This window comes from Rhopilema esculentum, chromosome 13 (genome assembly GCF_057945365.1).
Source record: "Rhopilema esculentum isolate cy_ngs chromosome 13, ASM5794536v1, whole genome shotgun sequence".
Taxonomy (NCBI): domain Eukaryota; kingdom Metazoa; phylum Cnidaria; class Scyphozoa; order Rhizostomeae; family Rhizostomatidae; genus Rhopilema; species Rhopilema esculentum.
In genome coordinates this window covers 2193156-2218603 of record NC_142827.1, presented here as the reverse complement: position 1 = coordinate 2218603, position 25448 = coordinate 2193156, and the positions used below count along the sequence as shown (strand labels likewise).

Here is a 25448-nt window from a genome sequence, read left to right as displayed (position 1 = left end):
GATTAGAAACTTCATACATTTTCATACAAATCTTTGCTCTTCAAAAGTTACACTAGGGTGACCTTGTTTATGGCAATACTTCATAGACACTACGTCACCAAGTTTAGTTAATTCAGAACTTTGCAGCAAAACTAGTTACTTGTGATTGTTATGATGAATGAGGTTCATTAATTCATTCTTGCTAAATCATGTAAATATTCATTAATTCATTCTTGCTGCAAGTAAAAAGCCAATAGTATTTCGGAACTGTGCAATAAACTACCTACGCTTTCAAAACAATTTCAAAACAATTTAGGATTGACTCGTCATGTAATTCAATAAAGTTCTGCTTGTCACGATGATAATTTTGTTGAAGCAGAATAGGCCTAATAATAGGCCCTTTTGTGCTGCAGCTTCCCTCACTTCTTGGCATGCAGTGTACAGCCATAACCCCATATAATCGAGGGTTAATATCAGTTTGACATAAAACCTCCAGTAAGGGAACACACGAAGAGCAGATACAAGCTTGACATTCACGATGCTTATTTGTTAAAAAAATTGTGTTTTAATTTCGGGTAACCTGTGGATAGAATTTTGGAGTAAACTATCTTCATTTTTATTTCGTCTGTTTACAGGGCTTTTACAGAGTATCGGACTACACAGGCTAGAAGCAACATAATTAATAAGCGAACAAATGCATCATCGAACAGTCCGCTGAATTTCCCATGACTTCCTCTTGATTCAAACAAACTTAGCATAAAATCCACTGACTTTCCCAAATTTTCCCCGACCTTTTCTAAAAGTCATTCCATGTTTTCCAGTCTCTCTACAAACTCTGTGATTAGTTATACTTTACGTGGTAAGGTGCAGCTGGAATTAAGTTAAAGTTCCGAAATGAAAATTTTGATGAACAGATAGTGAAAGAGATGGAGAATTCTTCGACTAAATTTCAAACCTCTCATATGAGCTTCAAAAATTTAGTTGACTTTTTTGCCTTCCGAAGCTCACCACTATTCCACCGATAGGTAATCAGTCCAAAATCCACTGGTACAAGCATAAGAAAAATGATACTGTTGCTATTTGAGGTTTCTCCAATTTCCAATAATCAAAAAAGGGCAACAGACTTTGCAAGAGACATGGGAAAACAAAACCGAGAACGAAACAGCTACACAAGAATGAATAGCACTCAAGGGCCTCTCTTTATGATTCTGATGCATTCAAAATAAAGAAACAAGACAGACGGTTGTTTATTTAGATTAAGAACATCCATATTGAAAAGAATTCGACACAAATGAATCCATATTATTCATTGTGAAGTGGCCTTCTGCTAATTTTATTACTGACAACCAAGCCAAGAAAAATTAATTATAATTATAATTCTAATAACAAGAATTATAATTCTCTAAGAATTTAGATTCGATATGTAATTAGAGATTATGAGATCTGATCACGTGACAGGAAAGCTATCAAGAGTCACAATTTCTGTCTTGTTATTTGATCCAGCTTTGTATGATATTCTTATTTTGAGATGGATGGCCTCCTGCAAAATGAGAGGGAGTATTCGTTAGCAAGAATGGCATAAGATGCAATATGTTTACGTTATTGTATACAATAATACAAAACAAAGTATGAAAATAAAATATTTTACGATATATTAGATAAAGTACCGTTATACTAGTAAAATGACGATACAGAACAATACAATGCAACGAAATACAATAGAACAAAATATAATATGGCACAATACAACCAAATACAATGTAACACAATGAACTAGGGAACAATACAATGCAACGAAAAACAACACAACACAATGCAATATGGTACAATGAAACGAAATGCAATGTAACACAATGAAATTTTAACAATACAGTGCATTGAAATACCATAAATACAAGTTAATTGAAAGGGGATTAAAGATTCATAAAGAATACCCTAATATCATAAATTAGCAAGTATATGCATTTGTAAATTGGACTGCTGGTACTGGCCAAAATTTCGCTATATATACATATCTTGTAGCCCGTATGTAGATCTGATTGCATTCATTTTGGCATTTTTCAGATTTTGGCATTTTTGAGGTTTCAACATTTTACAAAACTACCACATAGAAACAGTTCAGATCAGCTCGAAATTCCTTGAAAATTATTCTCTCTGAAAAATTAAAAACTTTCAGCTTTGTAAGGTTGTTTCATGAAGCAAATTAATATTGTACCCCGTGTAAATTAATTTTCATCATACCCTGTGTTCTTCTACAGTTTCTTCTTCTATTCAACAATTTGTTCCAGTAGGGTTCTAAAATCTTTACTACAGTTCACATTATATACCACATAATAATTCATAAATCAGATGAAAAATTGATCAAATATTAACATTTTACCTTGGACGGATTTGCAATAAGCATAATCTGCGTGATGGCCGAAGGCGGGAGCAAAGGGTTAAAGGGGGGCAGAGCTGTTGTTGACGGGGGCTGTAGCTTTATTTTCATCGCCTAAGGAATAAAAGTTCGTTTATCAAAAGACAACAGCTTCCTAGCTGAAACTTCAATTCTACAGATAATAATGAGCATAAAAAGGTTTTTTATGTGTTGAAGTAAGATCATTCTAAATTGTATTTTAGGTTCTTTATTTTGCTTTTATTTTGACTATTTAAGAACTTAACTGGATAAATCTGTCATATTCTTTACTTTGACTCACTTCAAAAGTGAGGTGAAGCCGTCAAATAACATTGTGAAATCATCACACTTTCATTATGGTAACACAAGCAAAATCGATCTCAATAATGAAGTGAGAACAACATGACTCCCAAAAGTTATTTACCAGGGCACTTACCTTAGGCACTGAAACCTCGACTTTATATTCCGAGATCGAGACTACATTTGTTGATATTGTTGAAAACACTACGACGATTACATTAGGGTTCGCCTCTTCTCGTTTATCCTGCAAAATGAAAACAGTCAACATAAATACGTCAACTACAAACAACACGAGTTTATAATCAACCGTCGCAGTAGAGTTAGAACGTAAGAGCGCATGCTTGCGGGAGGAAATTCTTTGAAACAAAATTTTTCATTAGGATGGCATAATGACGAAGAGGAACCGTCACGAGTTCGGGTAGCACGTGACCTAATCACGATGCAATACAATAAATCGTGCTCTGAGATTCTCTCTGCGAGCTATATAAATCTATAGAACTTTCTTTCTGTATTGGTTGTATAATAAATCATATTGTTTCTTAATACGAATTTTTACATACTATGTAATCAAGGAGGGGTGTTAATATGAAAGAGGGTTCAATAGCCAGGAAGGAGGCTTGATATCCACGAAGGGGGCTTAATAGCCAGTGCTCGTAATAGATTGGAGGACAGGCTGGCTATCAAAAAGTTGTGGCTGATTATGGAAGTAAGAAGGGGCATACATGAAGGCAATGTTTTTTACTGAAAAAACCTCAAAAAATCTTATTGACTTAACTTTTATTGACATTTCGAGGCATGTAGCACTAATTAAAAAAACTTCTTTTCGCATACTTCTTCTAGCATGAAGCGAAGGAGCAGGAGGCTTCAACCAATGATTATAGTATAATCAAGGATATTACAAAGGCTTCTTGATAATGTTTGATTACAAGTAGAACGTAGAAGACTGCGTGTCAAAATTGACGGTGTAAAACGTAAACCATCGTTACTAAAAAGATTGTTAAGCGAATCATTTGCTGAAGGTTGAACGCTGACCCTCAAACACAGGAACTGGGGGACACGGGGGCCATGGTCCCCCACTTATCAGAGACAGAGTCTTTTGCAACTCCTTGGGTGCAGCACTTTTGCCTACATATGACTCCAAACTTTTAACTTGCTTCCTACGTCTATGCTGTTCAGTTAATAGCAATACTTAAATACCAGAAAGCAAATGTCTGTCCTTTTGACAAACTCAGCACTGAAAGACACAGAGCGTCTATTTATAATAACCCAAAACAAACAGGCACTTACCTTGACTATATTAAGTATTATTTTTAAACCATCTTTATCGAGAACGTTGATTGGAGTGTGCGATACTAAAAGATGAAAAAATTCAAATTACATTTATGACAATAAATAAACCAAAACAAATAATCCATAATAGATATAGATCGCAATTGGTTGTATTCAATACCTTTTCTACAAGAACCAGTAAATTTATGTTCAGGCTGACTGTTCGTATTTTTGTTAAAAATCTGAGGCAGGATTGTTCCTATTTTTTTCTTAAATTAAGAGGGTGTAAGCAGTGCTATTGCTAGCTTTTTTCACTCTAGGGAAGTGTTCAGGCCTCATTTGCCAACAAAGTGAATGATACAACCTTCATTTGCCGATAAAGTTGAATATTTACCTAAAAGCACCCACACATCGCTAAAAATCCTCGTTTTTGAGATAAAACGTTGCTCAAAATTTCATTTTACAGTAGCTCTCCCTCAGCCTTTTCTTGATTTGTTCTAAACTTTTGACCAATTTTGAGGCTCGTGTTCTTATAAAAAAGAGTGTATTCCAAATGAACAAGCAAAGAAAATGTAACATATAAAAGAGAGTAAGGAGCTCCCTTTTCCTTCTACTTTAAATTGCTGCCTACCTCTTGCAATTGCGTACTGTATGCAGCTCTTAAGTTTATAAGCCACTCAAACTTTGCGCATTGATGAATACTGCTTAGCATTTACCTATTTTTTGGTACTGAGAGTTTTCACGAGAAAGCCCATTTCCAAGTTACTTACTCAGTTTTTGATTAGGATCCAGATTTTGTTTAATTTGTGTCGACAGAGAGTTGCAAAAAACAGCAGAAAATATACTGCAGTTTGTGAATGCAATTCCGATTTATTTTTTACTTTCGCGCATCTAAATATATTTGATGCCTGTCCCTTGCTGATGCCCCTTACTTACGATGATGGTGAAAGCGACAAAGTTTTCAATTCGAAATTCCCGCCAACCCAGAAGAAAGGGTCTATGGAAATCAGTTGCAATCAAGCATGCCAAATTCCAGTTTTGTTTTTATTATCACAATTCAATGACTCTGCATTGTTAAAGACGGACGTGATTTGCACATGTCGAAATTATAATGATTTCGAAAGCATCATTGTGGCACTGAAATATTTCAAAGATTGGCATCATTGAAATAATTTCTCAAACAGGAAACAAATTCAACAAAGACACGTAGTGAAACTTAGTAGCCAAATAAACATTCGATATTCTGCACTTGACAATCTGAACAAGAAACAAAACAAGAAACATTACGAACAAGGAACATCAAGTTTTGCAGACTTAGTGGACTGCGATAATAGACAAGCTCTTCAAAATGGTGGACTGTTTTCCGGACACCTGGGCACCGAAGAGCCTCTCTCATTTCACGGCTGCTGCATCACTGGTCTTGTGTATCATCATAACAACTGGCAATTTGCTTATCATCCTCGCGGTTATCATCGATCCTTTAAAGAAACTTCGTACCCCGTTCAGCTACTTCTTAATCAACCTAGCCATCAGCGATTTAATCGTTGGCCTAGTCACCATGCCGGTATCCTACGACGTTCATAGCGACGAAGCAAGTGGCCACATTCCCAAATATAAAGTCACTCTTATACATGTATCCAATGAGGTGTATAGAATACGCTAGAGGGTCAACTCGAGGCAGCCCTGACCACAAGAAGTGAAGCCAGGAGAAATCTCATTTGCACGGCAAGAACGGAGAAGTGCCGTACAAACACTTGAATGAAACGTGCAATATTAAGCAAAGAATTCAGGCGAAAATTCAGTTTTAAGTGATTAAACTGGAAAATCTGAAACACCTACGAACCTAAATTATTGGATTTTAAGGAAAATGGGAAAGTAAAGCATAATTCTGGACATTAACAGTGATGGTACCGACCGTTGTTTTGGAGGATCTATAGCGCTTTTTTCGCAGCCCCTAAACATTATTAAACAAAACGAGTTTGTTGATCTGAAGGGGAATACCTGGTTTGTTTTTATTTATGACTTCTCTCATTAATTTTTTTGGCATACCTTCGCAAACAAACAGCCATATATTTAAAGCCGATATTTTTGACGAGGTGTATCAAGTGATCACCTTGCAAGGCATCGGTCATGAAACAAGGAGGAATATAGCAAGTACCAAAGAAATAAAATTTAAGAAAAAATGTATAAATTTTACAGAAAAGCGACAATATATTGAAGAACCTGATGGTAAGGATAGGCCTAATCGTCAACAAACCGGTGAAGTAAAATTGATCCATCCCCACTTATATCCGTAGAAATACTGGCGGGAGCCGTTTACTTCCAACCCTTTTATAAGAATGCCTTTTCTTATCAGTCTGTCAATTCTTAGAACAAATAGAAACGCACGAAACAACAATCCTAATAGCGAGATGCAATAGAACGCCATACACTGTGAGTCACTTCTTGCCGTGCAATGCGGAAATTGATAGGCCTCACTGCCTCCCTACAGAGTTATCCCTCTAGCGTATTCTATACACCTCATTGCATGTATCTTACTTCGTCTCCTCCACAGCAAGTGTCTTGAGCCTGGGTGCGCTCAGTGTGGATAGGTTTGTCGCCATCCGTTGGCCTATCAGGTATCGAAAGAGACTGTCGATGCTTCGATGTGCTTTCATGTCTTTCGCAATATGGCTTTTCTCTGGAGCAGTTTCGATGGTATACCTCAAGATTGGCTATATCAATCATCTAATGGTTTTTGTGCATTTGTCAGTCTTACTAACTTTTATTCTTCTTGTTGTTACATACCGCGAAGTTTACAAAGCGTTTCGAAGACAAGCGAATGAGTTACGCGCCTTTCAGAATCCAGGGAATATCCAAAATACGACATCGCAAGTGATTGACCAAACGGAATTTCGCCGTGTGCGGACGGAAAAGAAAGTAACGAGGGCATTCCTGTACATCCTTGGTCTTTTCATCTGCTGTTACTTGCCCGCTATTGTAATGATTTACATTTTGCAGTTCTGCGAAACTTGCAGTTGCGATTTGCGCCATATATTACGAGACTTGCAGTTCATATTGGTGAGCGTGAACAGCGCTATGAACCCATTTGTATGCACTATACGACTAGGCCCATTTCGCCGTTCGATAATTGCCGTAATACTGTGCAAAAAATTTCGACAGAATAAATATGCTATTCGAAATGAAAGCGCAAGAGGTATGGTAAACCACGGAGCGAGCAACAAAGAATCTTCAGAAGAAACAGTGTAACGCAATTGGCATTTGAGAATATTCACTTGAACGCTTTATCGCTGAGAATAACCGCATAAAACTGTTTTCAGCCATTATGTTTTCAGTCTTTTGGTGGTACAAAACTTAAAAATGGTTTTGAAAAAAGCAAACATTTGAGTATACTAAAGCTTTATAGGCAAGTGTAGTATACTTTTCACACGCCTACGTCTTTTAAAGGCAATCTGTCACGACGTTGACTGATTATAAGAACAAAGATATTTTTATTGTTTCCAGTCCCCCTTTAATTCATCGCATTGTAAAAAATATGACGGAGCGCTGGAATTGTGTTTAGGCTATTGTTCCAGCTATTGTTCTCGTTAACCAATCCACAACGAGACAGATTGCCTTTAATGCTTGATTACTTTTCACATACGACTGAACAAAGGTTTTCAGTGGGAAATTCGAAGAAAAATTTACTTCCATAAATTAAAGAAAAATCAAAGATCCTGGCCTCTCAATAAACTTTAAAATAATCAAATTTCCCTTTTTTTCATACGAAACACCAAAACATCTATGAATCCATATCTCAAACAGCATTAGAAACCATTCAGAGGTCTTTATCGAATGGAGTTCGAAAGTGATGACGTCACAAAAATATATTTTTAGAATTTTTGAATTTAGATCCCATAACCCGAAAGAGCATCATGAAATACCTCTAAATATGCAAAATCAGTCAAATGTGTTACGAATTGGCTGAGATATGGTCACATGTGTATTGGCTTTTCCCCCATCAAACCTTTATATTTTGGTCTCTGTTCATAACTTTATGAACAGAGCGAAAATAACAGTGATTCGTTAGCAAACTTCAAATCTTTCATTGGCAATATCTCAACTGATTTTACACATATTTGACTAATTTTGCATATGTGGAAGTATTTTATGAAGATCTTTTATGCTATGTGATTAAGATTCAAAAATTCTAAGAATAGGTTTTTGGTGACGTCACACTTTAGAACTCTGTAGATAGCTTCTATGCATTATTATCAAACACGCTTTGCTTGTCTTCTTTAAATATCTGACTTCGTATTGCCAATGTTATTTTCAATCATTTACATCAATTGTTTGAGCTTAAATTGTTAAGATTTTCAACTACGTATCTTAATATTTATAATGTTAGTGTAAATGAAGCTAGAGACAAAACAGAGTGAAGCGTATAACTCACAGGGTTCGATTGCTTCTAATGGTACGAAATATCCTCCAACAGCCGACAAACTTTCTGTCTTCGTCTCTTCTATCTTCTCTTCTGGTTTTTCTAATAAAAACAAGTCTACAATGAGAGGTTTGTAGCCATTAAACAAATGAGTTGTTGTGAAAACTGAGTGTGTATTTGCGGCAAATTTGGCCTTAAACCCTGTAAAAATAATTGACGATTTTCAATTCTTTGTCAAACAACGAATTTAATCCTAGATCCTACTGTTGACCTAAACACGCATGAAGTTACAAATTCAAATATTTGGCATGTGTTAATTTTTCTGCGACTTTTACCTAATTCTAACTTGTTTTTCTGCAATTTTATGCTGAGGCCCAATATGCGTTGCTATATCCTCCTATTTCTATGGCGATATCCATCCTCTGCTCGAATATAGGAGTGTTACAATGGTGAAATACATGTTATATCTAAATAAATTATACTCCATGTAACGATTCCTACAGCCCACTTTCAGATTCGGGAAGTTTTTCTTCTGATTCAACAATAAATTGAATGATTTATACCTATTCGAACCATGTTTTTTTCGTGGTTCAGATAGCCTAGGCATGAAGAATCGAATTCACAAAAATTAGATTCCTGAGAAACCTGACGTGGAGCACAAAAAATACCCTCTCTTTATCACGTTTCCTTGAAAAAACCAAAGAAAATCGAGAGCAAAGATGGCCTCGCTTCTCGAGCTGAGGGCCTAATAAGCCAATATTCGCTACAAATAACTGCAATTTTGTTAATCTCTTTATATAAGAAAATATTCACAGAAGTTTGAAACTTTTTAGAAGTTGAAAAGGTGAGCCATAGAGTGCTTCAGTACGACGTCACAATAAAATCTATGTATAAATTTGGATTTTGACCACACAACATAAAAGAACACAATGAAATACTTCTGAATATGCAAAGTCATTTAAATATTCAATAAACGGGTGAGATGAGGTCAATGAAAGATTTGAAGTTTAGTAAAGGAATACCGTTATTTTGGCTCTGTTTATAAAGTTTTGAAGAGAGAACAAATTACAGAGGTTTGATGGAGAAAAGAGATGTTCACACGAGGCCATATCTCAACCAATTTGTAATGTCTTTAAACTGATTTTGCACCTTTAAAGTATTTCATGATGCTCTTTCAGTTTATTGGATCAAAATTCAAAAAATTTTCAAAAATATATTTTGTGACGTCATCATTTAAGAACTCTATTCGTGTTATGATTCAAATTACTTGAATGAAGATTATTCTGAACATGATTATCATCATCTAGGTCCAACAGTGCCCCGGCTTGTGTTGCCTTTTTTGTATCAACATTTTTTGCTTCATCGACTTCTTTCGTCCTTTTCACATCTTCCTTTTTGAAATCAGCAAAAACATCAAATCCAAGAAGGTCGTTTGCCGGGGCTCTGGTCACCCCCGTCGTCCCCTTGTTCTGAGCTGCACCACCGGAGGTTGTGTTTGTTGGCCTAATTTGCTGCGATTGTGGCATACTGTAGTTTTTTAATACCATATTCCCCGATGGCATCATTGGTGCAATGCTACCCATGTTGCCAAGATTTGCATTGAATTGATTGTTGGGGTAGAACTGCCCCTGTTGGGGAACAGCCGTCTGTGGGGGCAGAGCTGATGCACTTCCGAAAGCACCCCATTCATATCCTGCGGAGGCCTAAAACAAGAAATCCCACCAGCGTCATCTCGTAGGCATTTCATGACTATTTGTTTAATAAAAGTTTAATTGGACTAAAGGAAATTTTCATAGAAATTCGTTGCAAGAAAGAGCGGTTGATTGCCAATTTAGTTTCCTGAAGCAAGTTTCATACTTCTATATTTTCCTTCAAATTTTACGAACACCTTTTTTCAATTTACATCCTGATAACTTATCTCAATTGCGCTAGATCAACAATTTCAACATTTTCATGCATGTTCTTACTACAAATTTACTGTACATTATCAAATACATAAAATATTTGCATTAAAGACCACAGGCGATCTCCAAAGAAAAGTGACAGGTTTTCAGGCTCTGGTCAATTCAACTGAAAATTTCACTGAAAACTTCCAAAATTGAAGCTCAATAAAACAATCAAATTTTTACTGGCCGTCTTCCTTAGTCATTAAAATTTTTTTAATGAATGTTCGAATCGCAGTGAATTGTTTACACTGCACGGGTATACAAAAACTGGCTATATGCCGACATCTTCAAAACTTTTGCAAAATTATCTTTTAGATTCACAATTTCAACAGAATTTCAACAATGATAAACCTAGACAAGTTTATCAAGCTTGGAACAAAACTAGCTCTATGGGTTTACTCCCATCCTCCCCAGAACAGAAGGGGGGGGGGACGTGATTATAGATTATAGAAAATTAAATGGAACAGAGTCAGCTTGTAATTCGAATATCGAAATCGACACTCCAATCTTCTTTACGACCATGGCTTCAGACGATTTGCAGAGGCCAATGTGTTGAAGTGAAAGTGGTGAATTGTAGGATATCGTTTACTCTATTCCAAATGATTAATCATGGTCATAAACATGAGCTCATATCGATTAATTCCCAGATTTATAACGGGAACAGATGACAAACTAAAAGATGGACTAAAATCTCAGCCCGTGTTGAGCTCAGCAAGTGTTGAGATTTCATATGTAAACGGCCTAAAAGAAACTTTGGTAGAAAAATTGCGACGAAGCTTTCATTTCAACCGATGAATACCGGTGCACTGCACTTACTTGTGAATTGATTGTATTAATGCTTGATGTCGAGATACCATCGTCAAGGCCTAGGTGAAAAATCAAATTCAGAACTTAAAAGCAACAGTCTCCGTTTCTTAAGGGTGCCATTCCGGTCATTGTCAACTGTATTACATGGCTTCGAGTTTCTAATTAAGCTTGCAAAAACAGCTCACGAAATAAAAGCATATTTAGCGAAACTATGCATTAAAAATGCTTTAAACTAAGTGACAAAAGATATATTGCATAAGGTTTTGTCTCTGGGCCTAGACAAATGTTTTGAAAATGTTAAAGCCAGTAAGAATTCAGGTGTTTTTAACGCAACAAAAAGATCTCTCTCGATACATAAAAATGAAGATATCGAAAAGCAGTTGGTGGAAAGAGTGTGTCAGTCGGCTTCCTTTTTCCAACGGTGTGCAAGGACTTTGATGCAGTGTGATACTTGTTCCGCCTAGCCTTTCTTTTTACACATTCAAAGTTAGTTTAAGTTACCTATGACATATCAACGTAAAATTACAGTTGATTTTCTCAAAAATTTTAAAAAATGCGTCCAAAAGTTTTTTGGTCGGAAGCTTCTTTGCTGTAACTTTTCTGTCTGAAAGTTTTCCATTTTAATGTATTCAAACTCTGAGAAAAAAACCTTCGATTAAAAAGGGAGAAAAAGAAAGGAGGCGAGTGGGAATCGAAACAAAATGATTTGGAAAGGGTAAGGGTATAAACAGGGGAAAAAGAGAGGAAGCCAAAAGCAAAGGAAAGGGAGGTAAAATTGGGTGGGATAAGTGGATAGAGAAGGGGAAGAACCAGGAAGGGAAACAAAAGAATAGGAGAAAATTTGAGCTCTAAGCCTGGCTCCATATAACTTTTATGCGTCAGCGAAACGTCGGTGATGCATCACCGACAGGTCATCGACGGCTAAAAGTTGAATGGAAACACTCCCACAAGGTTGTCGCCGACGTGCCGGCAATGCCCTACAGGAGTTGAATCTAGTTCAACGTTCAACTTTTTATGGAAACATGCATCGCTGACACGTGAGCCACACTAGCCAATCAAAACGATTATCAATCGCCATGCCCACCTGTTACGCGCGGTTTGTAGTTAAAGGGTCCCTTAGGGGGTTCACGTAAAAGCTATATGAAAACCAGGCTTCAAGGTTTGGAATATTTAGGTTAGGAAACGGATAAAACTGGCAAGGGGTAGGTGGACTTGAGGAGAGTTGCCTGTTTAAATTATAACCTACCAAGCATTTTGAACTGCTCATCAAGAAATGACGTAGATGACGCTTGTTGCCTTGATGCATTTGTTGGAGGCTGGTCGTCGAAACCGAGGCCAATGTCAAGCAAGGAATCTACCGAGTTCTGCGGCTGATTTGAATTTTCTAAAACAATAAGATCCACGAGATGTTAGGGGGTCATGCACCGTAATGCGGATAAGGGAGACTGCTGCATATGGAAGTTACAATGCCTTCACTAATTACCTGAAACACCCGACAATTTGCGTTGTATTATTATATTTCCATTTCGTTTCTAGAACATTACTACTTCCACTTCTTCTTTAAAATCAACGTTGATAGTCTAGAAAAACATCATAGAAGTTTGAAGGAAAAAAGTACTCGCTGATCTCCTTCTTTGTTCAAAAGGAGACTATTATCATCCCTCCTAGGGGTGAGGGAGGGGGGGGGGGGGGTTGCTAAATTCGCCTTTGAAGATTGACGTCAGCATTCCAAGATATTTGGCGGACATTGCAGGTGTGTGTAAACTGGCATGTGATACTTAAGCGATACGTTACAACCCTTATCTTCCCAACCTATTTTTTTCATTTTCTTGACACTTTCGGCGCTTCAATATAAAATTGTTATTATCAAACTCTAACCAGACTCTCTCATAACCTGGTTATTCCTGGTTGTAAAATAATAGCATTAGTTTGCGACTATTATGAAATACAATAAACACCTGCACACATGATAAAAAAGGTTATCAAAAATAGCGGTGCTTCTCAACATTATTGTTTGCTAAATATCTGCTACAAATTTGAAAAAAATCAAGCTCAATTCTCGCACTCTTTTAACGTCAGTTGGCAAACCCTTCATCAAATGCTCAGAGTTTGAGCGTCATATATTCTGTCAATTTAATGCATTGATACTGATAGTGTTTTACTTCCTACAAGTCTACGAAGATGATCACAAATATGTTACTTTTAACAACAAATACCAACTGGACAAACAGTTACAATGGCGTGCCTTTAAACATTTACTTGAAAAATGTTGTACACTATTTCATTAAATGGCTTTAGAAGATAGACAAGCCTACCAATTGATGGCTGCACATTTTCTGAAGATGTATCAGTCGATTCCGTTGTTTGTTCCCCCTGTATAACTACACGCTTGTATTTGTCAATAGCTTTGGTTAAGTCATCGCTCAATGCCAAGATTTCAGCTATGAAAAATAATAAGGAAAGTAATATATGTTCTACCAACAGTACTTTGAGATGGCCCTACCAAATTGCTGATGTTGAGAATGTACATGGCTCTACAATATTTGTACTTACTACATAAAAGTCTACAAGACTGTAAGGACATAGTTTTACATGCTTTGGTGAGTGGAATTTAAAAGTTACGAATCTGCTAAAAGCCGAAGTCTATTCAATAGAAAACACATTCTTAAACATTTAAAACCATCAAAACACAAGAAGCTTCAGTAAATAGAAGGAAGAAAAGGATCGAGTAGAGTGGAAAGAAAATGGACAAAGAAAAATGAAGAATGTTCGCTCGACCAAAATGGTAGAGAACTTAATGTAGAAACAAAACAAGACAACTAAATTCAAAACAAATGCAGAGAAACTTAAGGTTAGATTAAATTGTTGCATAAAAGGGAAAAAGCCCTTGGCAAAAAAAGATAAAAAGAAAAACTGCTGTTTAGAAAGTAAAAACTATATAAAGAAGAATTAGATGAAAGAAAACAAAAAGAAATTATAAAATAGGGAAAACGGCATGATGAAGCCAGGGGGTGAAGCAAGAAATACGGACAAAAGAGATGACAAAATCGTGTATACTTACATAGAGTATCATCTTTATCCTCAACGCATTGGCTTGCGATCCGGAAGAGTTGAGTCCTCATGCTTAAGCAGGCTTCATAAAGATCCTAAAGCAAACATTTAAAAAATGATATTTAATCTTATACTTTTATGGTAATCGATCACAAAAATCAGAAAATACCCTCTGATTAGTAATAAAAGTTTTTGTTTAGCGTAATTGACCTTTTTCTCGATGTAGCAATACCTAATGATTCTTACGCATAGAATTACAAAAAGTTGGCGACCCTTCTCATTGTCAGTAAAAATGTGGTGATGACACTTGAATCTTAGGTCCATGACTTATGACTACTGAACCTTGGAGTTTTAATCCTTGAATTAAACCTAAATGATAAACCAGACATGACTGAAGAATATATATGTATAGTTTCATGCTTTAGAACTTTGGCAATTTGGAAAGTAGGTTGGAAAGTGGGGGGGGGGGGGGGATGCAAGGAAGATTTTAACAATCATAAGAAAATAATTTTTAAAAAGCTCTATCGTTTTGCAAAAAAGTTGGGGCCATGGACTCCACTTCGTCGGAGGCCCTGCTAACATTTATAAGAACAAATTGACATCCCATAATTCCATTGCTTGAACAAATGAAAAGGACTTCAGCGAGGCAATACTCCTTACTTGCTGAAGATGTCACCTGGAAAGTGAAAGTTTGGCGAAGATGACGTCACTTACCCTCATGACAACTTGGTCACTCTCAGACATGGAAGGACTGTATGCATTAATCATTTCGTTGAGCAAATCTACATTGTTCGAGACTGTTTCGAGTTCTTGAACTCTTTTGGAAAATTTCTCTAGACGTTCCTCTTCCTATAAAAGAAAAAATAAATAAAAAAAAGAACTAAACACTTCCCTTTTATTTCCCTCCCCCTTATTCACTATCCCATTTTCCTTTGCTACATTTGCTACATTCCTTCCTTTTTACCCCTTTTCTTTGTTCCTGCTTTTGCTTGACTTGGCTCAAAACTTTGCGAAAAATTCGCTTCGAACTTGGCATTGGAATCCGATTCGAATGTTAACGGACATTGACAGCAAGCTTAACAGAACGAGTGTAAGGGGCACTGCACCATGTTTGCAAGGGACACTGCACCATGTTTGCAAGGGACACTGAACCATGTTTGTAAAGGACACTGCACCATGTTTGCAAGGGACACTGCACCATGTTTGTAAGGGACACTGCACCATGTTTGCAAGGGACACTGCACCATGTTTGCAAGGGACACTGCACCATGTTTGCAAGGGACACTGCACCATGTTTGTAAGGGACACTGCACCATGTTTGCAAGGGACACTGCACCATGTTTGCAAGGGACACTGCACCATGTTTGCAAGGGACACTGCACCATGTTTGTAAGGGATACTGCACCATGTTTGCAAGGGACACTGCACCATGTTTGTAAGGGACACTGCACCATGTTTGTAAGGGACACTGCACCATGTTTGCAAAGGGCACTGCACCATGTTTGCAAGGGACACTGCACCATATTTGTAAGGGACACTGCACCATGTTTGTAAGGGACACTGCACCATGTTTGCAAGGGACACTGCACCATGTTTGTAAGGGACACTGCACCATGTTTGAAAGGGACACTGAACCGTGTTTGCTGATATACTTGTCTTGAAGTATAAACTACCCGTCGCAAGCTTCTCATATGTCAAGTATAATACCACAAGAGCTCCAACGTAAGTCAAAAAGTGGGGGCGGGGGTAATCTAGGGCAAACAAAAGACTAAACGAAATATTGTAACAAATGATGGGGAACATTGCCCTGGTCCCCCGTCTTTGGGGCATTGTACAAACCGAGTGAAATGGTCGCGCGACTCGTCGCGCGATTGACGATCGTCTTAAAAATCGTCTAGTGGAGATCGGCCTCAAACTACCATCACTCACACTGCCTGACACCATAGACCAGATAAGGGTCACAGAAAACTGGCTACAGAAAACTTACTTGTTTGACCATAGTTTTGATTAGCTTGTTTGCTGCCTGTAAATCTTCGGGGTTTTTGCTCTTTAACAACATGGCAAGTAGCTGAAAGTGGAATAGAATTACCAAGTTATGATGTGATTCGAGTTCATTGGTGTAACAAGGGAAAGATGTAGGGGTGTCATAGCACGGGGAGCAGCTGCTCCTTTGCCCTCAACACACTTTTCATTTCATTTATTTTGCTACAGTTTTGCCGTTTTCTTTGCACTTTGCCGTTTTCTTGGCACTACAGCTCTTCTCGCCTTTCTGGTAAAATGGATCCGAAGAAACTGGAGGTTAGTTGGAACAGAGGTAATATCTGATACACCCCAGGAAACCGAAACCTCCCAGGACGATTGAAACCCTGGTACCACAATTCATGGAAAGACGGCACGTTGTAAATGAGCGTGGCGGGTGTGATGAAGAAGCAATGTATGCCGTGATGAGAGACAAGTTCGTTTGATCTAATCAATGAATGTCCATGTTACAAACTCTTTTCTCCCTAGTTCTTTGTCTTCTACGTTGTTCTATCTCACCGTTTTCATCGGTCTAATTCATCTGGATTCATCAATTCAAAATCGGTTTTGCCTCACATCATTGCCTTTACATTTGGCAGCCGTGTCGTTAGCATAAAGCTTTACGTCACTCTTTTCTGCTACTCTGGCCTATTCTATTATAATAATTTGTTTACAGTTTTGAAGCTAAAATTGACACTACTTGTAAACATAGATGCTGATGGAAAACACCCAATTGGAGCTCCTTAAAGATGACAGTTAGAGTATATACAACAGAAGATATAAATATATAAGATGATAAATGTAAATTAGATAAAGAATTACCTTTGATTTTTCTTCATCGTCTAATGCAGTATTTGAAGGCCGATTTGCTGGTCTTTGCTGCAGGAACCAATCAAAATAAGACAAACTTTGATACGAAATCTAAAGTTAAGTGATGCTCAAAAACAGCCATATTTTTTGGATAAGGTCTCGAATTCAGCAGCAGTATCCTTAAAAGGCATCAAAGATGTAGGATCGTGTTAGAAAAAGGGAATATTAAAGATAGCACTCTTATGCTTCTTAAGACTGCATTTTCAGAACGTCCAAACATTCATTGACTCAACTTTGAAGCAACATTGCAGATAGTTGTGGTCATGCCGATATCACATTCGTCCAGCCATGATTACAACCAGTGGAATTGCATCAAACTAAAACCTGTTTAATTTCACCAGAGACATGTTCTCATTAGATCTATGAAGCGTGATTGTAAAAATGAATTCTTGATATACAGCAGAAATTGTAGCAAGCAGAATCAAGGTAAACTAGGAAACTGCTGTCAATTTTTATCTAAAAAGAAGGATACATGTGGGTTCAAGGACATCATTGCTAAATAAAAATGGCAAGAAAAAATAAATCAACCCAAAAAATACATTTTGCAAGGAATTAATAACTTGGAAATTAGGGGTGTACCGGATCAGGATTTTCAGAATCCGGCAGGAACCGGATTTACCGGATTTCTTCGTGGAATATCCGGCCGGATTCTACCGGATAATCTGACCATTTATAGAATTTTCAGTAATAAAAGGTTTTGAGCCACTTTGCAAAAAAATGTATAGCGAGAAGATCAAAGAGTTGCCAGATTGAATTTACAAACGAAGGCTAGGCTGGTGAGCAAATTTAGCAAAAATGCTCATAAAAAGGCCAAATCAAAAACTCTCTCAAGAATCCATCGAGCAGGCACTGGTTATATTTCTAAGCTTGTGCCTGTTAGATAATTTCTTAACTTTGATAAGAATCTTACTTTTTTCCAAAACCCTTTGCTAATATAAAGATAATATTTAGGTTAGGTGATAAAATTTGAAATTTGGTTAACACTTTGTAGTTAACTACTAATTATTCTATGAATGTAGTAATTACTTATTAATTTTGGACGTTCTGCTGAAAAGGCCAACAAGGTCAAATTTATGCAGTAAGCAAAAGACAATTTTTCCAAGCAATCTAAATCTAAAAGCCAAAAATGAAAAATTTGGCCTAAAAAGCCAATCTGGCAACCCTGGACCAAATTTGTGAATTATATCATCCTGTTTCGTGATGACGAGCACTTTCATTTCAAATCTGTTTTCAAGGTGCTTGTTTTATCGTTGATCTTGTTTAGTTCTGAAAAATCCATTTTTAATCACTGTATGAAGGGAGTCTGACTTGGTTTTCCAAATTTTCTTAGTTATGATTAAAGTTCTGGAAAATCCGGCAACTGGCCGGATTTCGGAAACAAATTCGGCCGGAACCGGATTTTCAAAAAATCAGCGATCCGGCGCCGGATTATCCGGCCTACCGGATATCCGGTACATCCCTATTGGAAATTGCTTACTGTTGCATCGTCACTGACAGGATCTCTCTTGATAACACCTGTAACATAAAATATGGAAACAATTTTTTCAGAAAAAGGCAAATAGAATAATAAACAAAAATGGGAGGCAGGATAATAAGCAAACCTTGTTATAAATTGAGCGTCACACTTGGGTTTACAGAATCAATGATTCCTAAATAGGTAACATAATCTTAAGAGTGAATTCTCAAATGAAACAGAATTTGCTATCAGATTTCATTGGGAATAGAGGTATCTGTACACCTTTATCTTTTATTTTTATAGACTTCACATTTCTATACTCCTGCTATCTACATAATGAAATAAATTGATAAGTTGTTATATGCTTGCAATTTTACAAGACACTGCAAATCTTTAGTGGTCAAAAACTAAGAACAATGTAAGAACATGACCAGCCCCAAATGGAAAATAAGCTGAAAATGATCATTTTATTTTAACAACTAATTAATTGTGCTACTAAAAAACCTGCAAAACTGTTTATTATTAGTTGCCTTTATAGCATGTGTAAGTTAAACAAAAATCAATGTTTAAAAAGAACAACAGTAGGAAACATGGTACCACAAATGATCCAAAAATAACATTGAGTCTCTGCAAAAATCATCTGGTTCTTATAGGAATGTGTATGGCAGTATGATCAACAGATGATCTTTATTCTAGGGAGTTTTAAAAAAGGCATGGTATGATTGAGATATACCTTGCTGCTTCAGCATCCTGTATGCCTCTGCAATCTTCAGCTCAGATGGCAAACCCACATACAAGTTGTACATTATTTCAGCCACTCTATCTTTGACAGCTTGAGATGTAATGCCTCCGTCATACTGTTTAGTTAAGGAAAAAATTACCCACAGTTACTGAAAATCTAAGTATCTTGCATCTAAGAAGATATAAAAATAAATGAAGTGAAAACAAAATTCGGTTTTCACAACATGGATACCTAATGCCTTCTCTGATACAAACTGAGTTGAGAGCAGGACTACAATCAACACGTGTGTCATCATGATTGAGGCTTGAATTCATGACAAATCATTGTAAAGAATATTTTCAAACCTCTAAAAGAGAACTGGTCAGGTGAGGGGTGGGTGGCAATTCATTTTTTACTGACAGATAAGGTAGAAATGGGCACATTGGTGATAGTTCGTTGTATTTGACTTGTTGGCACCATAGACAATTATTTTTTGAACTTTTGGAACTGCCTGTCAAAAGCCATTGTCACACTGATCTTTCTCAAATAAACTTAATTCTATTGTTTTACTTATGAGTTTAGAAGACATTTGAAGAGGTGACAGCAGTTAAAATAAGTACCTCTTCCATTGAAAGTGCTACTCTCTTTTCAATATGGGTATTTGTGAGTTATTAATTACTTGGAATAGCAAAAGGTTGTTAGAGGATTTATTCAATAAAATTACTTAAAGATAAATGAAAACCAAGCTGTTTGTTAGAAAAAGTTGAATTTTGCAAGCTTGCCATCGGTGCCAGGCTCCATGTAATTGGCTTAAGCTCAATCAGAAGAGAAACTTTAAATCAAATATCAAACATTCAGTAACAGGTAGAAAATTTGCCAGTTAGCTTGTCACAAAGAACTTTGTCACAGGAATTCAATCGTGCAGAGGGACATAGCTTACCAAAATAGAAATTACACCTAGAAGTTCAACTATAGTGCTAACATTTCACGCAAGTTAGAAATAAAAAAGAAACAACAAGCGAAACCTACGAAACAAATTAACCACAATACACAAACCTTTGGAGAAAGGAGTTTTATTAATTCATTCAGAAATCTGTATTTGCCAATTTCTTGATGGAACCTTTGCCCACAGTTTTTCACACACACTTCTAACACCTATGGAGAAGAAAAAATATTTATTTTCTCAAAGGAAACTGGTAGGACAATAGATCATAATCTCTACTTTCAGAAAACATCAAACAACAATGTAGTTTAAAACAAAAAGCTCTGGAGACATTTTGAAACAACTGATAAGATCATAAAATGGTTGATGGCAATACTTTAAAACATTGGACAGTATTGATATAGAAAACTTGAAGAAAGTTATAAAACATTTAAACTAATTTAAAAAATATCTCATCTGGCATAGATTATCATTTTTCTGCATAGATTAAATTGTTAATATTTTGTATTAGGATTCACATCAAAGAGAAGTGTTTTTCCAATAACCTGGATCACTAAATAAATAATGTTATGTAGCTAATGATGATTACTGTTAACAAGAAATATATATGGTGCTCAATGACATGTAGGCAGAAGTTTGGTATCTAGAATAGGATGGTTCTGAGATGCAATTCTAACTTCAACACTAAATGCAATCATCTAGCAATGACAACAATTCTAGTTGCAAAAAATATTCAACTGCTAAACTGACTTACTGTTAAAGTTTGAAGGGTAACAACTTCCTGGTGAAGACTTAGCTTGTGTGATATAAGTTTAACTGCTCTTGCAGGTCTAAAAATGAATACAATCATTACCTGTTCATACAACAAAAATGAATACAACAATTTATTTCTCGATGTTCATACCAAACTCAGAAGATTTTTTCCCTGAATCAACTATTACAGTTTCTCAGAAAAAAAGAATTTTCATAAAACTTTGTTCATAATACCTGTCTAATTTCTGTAAATAAAAAATGGCATAGATGATTTAATACAGTAAGCAAAAAAATTTAACACCAGAATGAAATCAATTAGTTTGATAGTTAAAACCATGATGTTTCAAGCATGTGCTTGTTATCAAGAAATAAGAAATAATGTACATCCTAACTATAATATTGCTAACTATATTATCATCATTTTGGATGAAGTACCACATGCAAGATACATTTTTAATTGGATTTTTCTAGCATAGATGACTGCTTATCAACACAACCCAGTGGTCAAATGCCAAACATCAAACAAAAATATTGTACAAATAAAATATTGTACAAACAAATAAAATACTGCTCAATTAAAATTATAGCTTTAATTCCCTTACTGGTATCTCTACACATTTTTCTTATAAAATCCTAAATACAGCATCATAAATTTTCAAGCCTATGGTTGGTATCACTAGAACATCATTACATGTCTCCTAAGAATAATCTCATAATGTACAATTATCATTTTTACTTCAAAATGCTATAGACACAACTGATAGTGATGGCAAAAACGAACAACACAAACCCATCAAATTCCTTATTAATTTGTTCAGCAAAAACATTTGCAAATGTGGTGTTATCTCCAAAATTTTTTGGGTTGGTTGCTTTCTCTGTGAACAAAGAGAAATGTTCAGTTAATTTTCATGAAAATATTAGATAGAATCATCTTACCAATACTGTAAAATGGTTATATGGTTATAAATATGAAAGTTTGTATAAAGTTTGTTTCCAATGGAACAAGCTATATTTTCCAAGATTATCATTGAATATTGAAGGCAATTACTAAAAAATGTGCCATGGCTTTTGTTTTATTTGTTTCTATTTTCAAACACCTTCAGTTGAAGATCAAGTGGTACGATCAGTTAAAGAAGGTATTTTAAGAAGAATGGAAAGACACAAGATCCGAAAGATGTGTGGAGTGAAGTTTGATGATAGAATAAATACAAAAGAGTTGATGGAAAGATTAGGATTGGAGGACAAAATTGTTGAAACTGATGGTTTGGTCATGTAATAAGGAAAGGTGGTGAAGACTGTTTTGGAGATTGAAGGCAGCAGAGGGGGAGGAAGACCAAAGCTGAGTTGGAAAGAAATGATGAAAAATGAGTGTCATAAAGTTGAATTGACCTTTCTGGACACGAACAACCGATTGAAGTGGAGAAGCTACACCAAATCATGGAACGAAAGTCAGTAACCCCCTGAAAAAGGGAAAATTTGGACTGTAATAAAGTGATGATGACGATTATGATGATTCAGGGGAGCCCTTCAGCAAAGAAGCATGGTATATTAACTTGATATCAAAAAATTGAAATAAAAATCCTTAGAGACAGATCCTTTGGGGGGTTGCTTGTTTACAATCAGCTGAGAGACTGTTTTAAATTTGCGGACCTGTCGTGGTGCTTTTCTTCAGTCACCTTGGAACAGTTAATGTATTTTCATTCTGTGGCTTTTATATTTGTAAATAGAATCTTTCAACTCCATCATTTAATTTTGCTTTGGAAAGGGCATACAAAATCAAGAAGGTGGGTTGAGTTGGCCAAAGAAAAACAGCTAGAAATCATACTTAAGTCGTGTTGAGTCGGACACATGGCTTTGATAGCTCTATCTTGAGTTTTTTCATGTGTTCGTCAGCTGATTTAATTGTATATAGGGTTGTTTTTTCTTTAACGTTCTTATTGTAATTTTGGATTTAATAAGTGAATTTTGAACAACTTGCTTAAATGACGTAACGTGTAATTAATTGATTTGCTGAAAAAATGTTTTGAGTTTGAGTTACTTAAACACAGAAATACAAAAGCCATGGCTCATTTGCCTTGTCAAGCCCAGTCCTGTACTGTTTTCACCCTTAATATACAAACACTACCAAAAAAGTCAATAAATCAAAACTCGTTAAAAGACAGTCTACTTAGAATTGCAAAAAGGTATTCTAATCTCGAAATTAGCGCCGTTCAATAATCATTAGAATACGATGAGGTGTTCCTAATTCCGCAGTACACAACACTACCAATAACACAGCATACGAAATTGTTAAATATCTCGTTTAAAATTCAAACTTTTTCATCCAGATACTGTAAAACAAGCCTAATATGACATACTCTGGATAGCTAAAAACACAATATGATATTAGGATAACAAATTGCAAAATATCAAAGGAAAAACCTACCCAAAATGTCTTCCAGTGTTTCCGCCATTTCTTTGGGTGACCATTTGATAAGTACTTCGTGTAAAGGGTCGAAACAGCGAGGCAGGAAGCACTAAAGGAATTTTGTTTTTTAGACTTGTTTTTATATCAGTTTATAAGGTGATAATTTATTCTTAATTTAACTGGTGCTCGTCTCCATTTCTCCTTCGCTTCCTAACCATCAGGAGCGGGACTATGAGGGTATCACAGAAGGGCCTCCGACGAAAGGGGGGCCGGGGGCATGCCTCCCTACTTTTTTGCAAAACAATAGGGCCTTTTTTAAAATCGTTTGTTATGGGTATTCAATTTTTGCGGTTCATTAAACTCACCTCCTTCCCCCACAATGTGACCCAATAAATCAAATTTCCTTTTTATGTATAAATTCTAGATTTACAGTCATCCGAAAATCATTGAAAAAAGCTAAACCATGACAACATTCATAAATCTTTAATTAAATTCAACCTGTGCCAAACCTTACTATCGCCTTATCACACAGTACTGAACGCGCCTATTTCCCAATGAAAGCATACCTTTGCGTAGGAACGTCGAGTACCCATAAAGCCTTGTCCAGTGACCAGCACAAGATGTGAACCTATTCGTTTGTGATTAATAGGTAAAATCAAATCCTTTTTGCTGTCGTAGTCTCTTTTCTGCAGAAAAGGTTCAATGACTAACTATATGCGAGATTCTCGTAATTGTAATTCATTAAACACATTGATTACTCGTATATTTGAAAAGACACTACGAAAAGCTCAGCATCCAGTGTTTTAGATGCCTAATACAGAAAAGTTTATTCCATTTTCACAACTATTTGACTTAATACTAATGACACTTCTTACATGAATTTTTGTAATACTATAATCGATGTCACCAAATTTCTCTATGTTTATCAGCAAAAACTAAAGCAGGATGCGAAGTTCGAAGTTCGTATTTATCAATAAGTGATAAATATATTTTCTCGCTTAGTTGAGCTACCTGTATTATTTCAAATGCCAAAGGTACAATGTTATCTTGTTACCTGTACAAGTTTTGAATGCTGGTCTGTTTACATGAATAAAACTGCACAAAAAATCTTCTCTCAACAGCACTCAATTTTTTTTATAAGCAAGATGACAAAAAGTTATTCTTTCTGACATGTTGATACAAGGAACTATTGCAGTATTATTGAGGCCAGTGACGGATTTAAGGGGGGCAACTAGGGGCATATGCCCCTCCCTCACCAAGTTTAAGCAAGTCTGGCGCCCTTTTTGGAAATTGTGCGCCTCTTTTGAAGAATGAGAATCAGGTGAAAAGTTTCTGAGACATGTCGGTTAATTTACTTCAAAGAGTACCTCAAAGTATACAACAAATATTGTGATAATTCCCTTACAAAGTGAATAGAGAGCCTTCTGTCAGTAATTAGGGTCCGAAATTATTGTATACAGCGTACACTCGTCGCCCATTTTCGAAAATTTTTCAGCGCCCCCACTACCAAATGCCCCTCCTTCAAAGTTGTTCTGGATCCGCCCCTGATTGTGGCATTGCAAAGATGCCATATGAAACTTTCAAGAACATGTATTAACATAAGAAAACAAGGTAAAGAAAATATTGGTTTTCGTATTGTTTCGTAACTGGCAACATTTTTAGGTAAATTTCTTACTTGCGAATTCCCGTTACTACTTCCCCATTTCGGTGTCAAAAGAATTAAACATCACAAAAATCGAAATTGGATCGCATGCCTTCGGTTAGCTGCCACAAAGTCAGTCAATGTGACAATAACATACGTGAGATGAAATGCCTACACTTACTTTAGAAACAAAAATTCATCCAAACAAAATTAATTGTGGATTTCTGACAGTATACTATTGAAAAGGTTAAAAATACAAACAAAAATCGAGATGCACTGTAGGAAAGACGTTATTATTGAACTGGAGCGGGCAAGAAACAACGAATTTGCTAATAAAAACTCAGACCCGTCTTTCCATTTAATTCCTGAAAATTTTAACAACAAACCTTTGCAATTATTGGAGTAAACAAGATCCCACAAATGAGTTATTAAGAAGCATTTTGTATGAAAATTTGAAGAACTGTTATAGT

At 36.1% G+C, this 25448-nt stretch overlaps 2 protein-coding genes across 3 annotated transcripts; one reads left to right on the top strand and one right to left on the bottom strand.

The window, feature by feature from the left end:
• Positions 1-1113: 1113 nt before the first annotated feature.
• On the bottom strand, positions 1114-23495 carry LOC135692266 (ADP-ribosylation factor-binding protein GGA1). 2 transcript variants are annotated; one of them, XM_065210355.2, is made up of 19 exons: positions 23355-23495; positions 21720-21804; positions 20931-21006; positions 20290-20388; positions 19246-19369; positions 18534-18571; positions 17009-17065; positions 16155-16235; positions 14882-15016; positions 14178-14262; positions 13432-13557; positions 12363-12500; positions 11126-11175; positions 9619-10066; positions 8376-8465; positions 3962-4026; positions 2811-2918; positions 2360-2470; positions 1114-1519 (listed from the first exon to the last, which is right to left on the bottom strand). In XM_065210355.2, exons 1-19 carry the CDS (start codon positions 23380-23382, stop codon positions 1427-1429), a joined length of 2037 nt encoding a protein of 678 aa, XP_065066427.2. In that variant the 5' UTR covers positions 23383-23495; the 3' UTR covers positions 1114-1426. The 2 variants fall into 2 exon arrangements, with proteins under 2 accessions (XP_065066427.2, XP_065066428.2); XM_065210356.2 differs by having other exon boundaries at positions 1141-1519; positions 9631-10066.
• LOC135692268 (melanocortin receptor 5) lies at positions 4911-8741 on the top strand. Its single transcript, XM_089112086.1, has 3 exons — positions 4911-5601; positions 6143-6207; positions 6449-8741. The coding sequence occupies exons 1-3, from the start codon at positions 5292-5294 to the stop codon at positions 7190-7192; spliced, it is 1119 nt and encodes a 372-aa protein (XP_088968212.1). The 5' UTR covers positions 4911-5291; the 3' UTR covers positions 7193-8741.
• Positions 23496-25448: the final 1953 nt, after the last annotated feature.

Bases quoted from the DNA above. Each gene is read 5' to 3' on its own strand.
- LOC135692266 (XM_065210355.2), bottom strand. From the start codon at position 23,382: ATGGCGGAAACACTGGAAGACATTTTGG. The intron at 17,066-18,533 runs GTAAGCAATTTC...TGGTTCCTGCAG, and splicing joins CTGTCAGTGACGATGCAACA to CAAAGACCAGCAAATCGGCC. The intron at 2,919-3,961 runs GTAAGTGCCTGT...TTCATTTTGCAG, and splicing joins TAATACTTAATATAGTCAAG to GATAAACGAGAAGAGGCGAA.
- LOC135692268 (XM_089112086.1), top strand. From the start codon at position 5,292: ATGGTGGACTGTTTTCCGGACACCTGGGCACCGAAGAGCCTCTCTCAT. The intron at 5,602-6,142 runs GCTAGAGGGTCA...TAAATTTTACAG, and splicing joins CAATGAGGTGTATAGAATAC to AAAAGCGACAATATATTGAA. The intron at 6,208-6,448 runs GTAAAATTGATC...TTATCCCTCTAG, and splicing joins ATCGTCAACAAACCGGTGAA to CGTATTCTATACACCTCATT.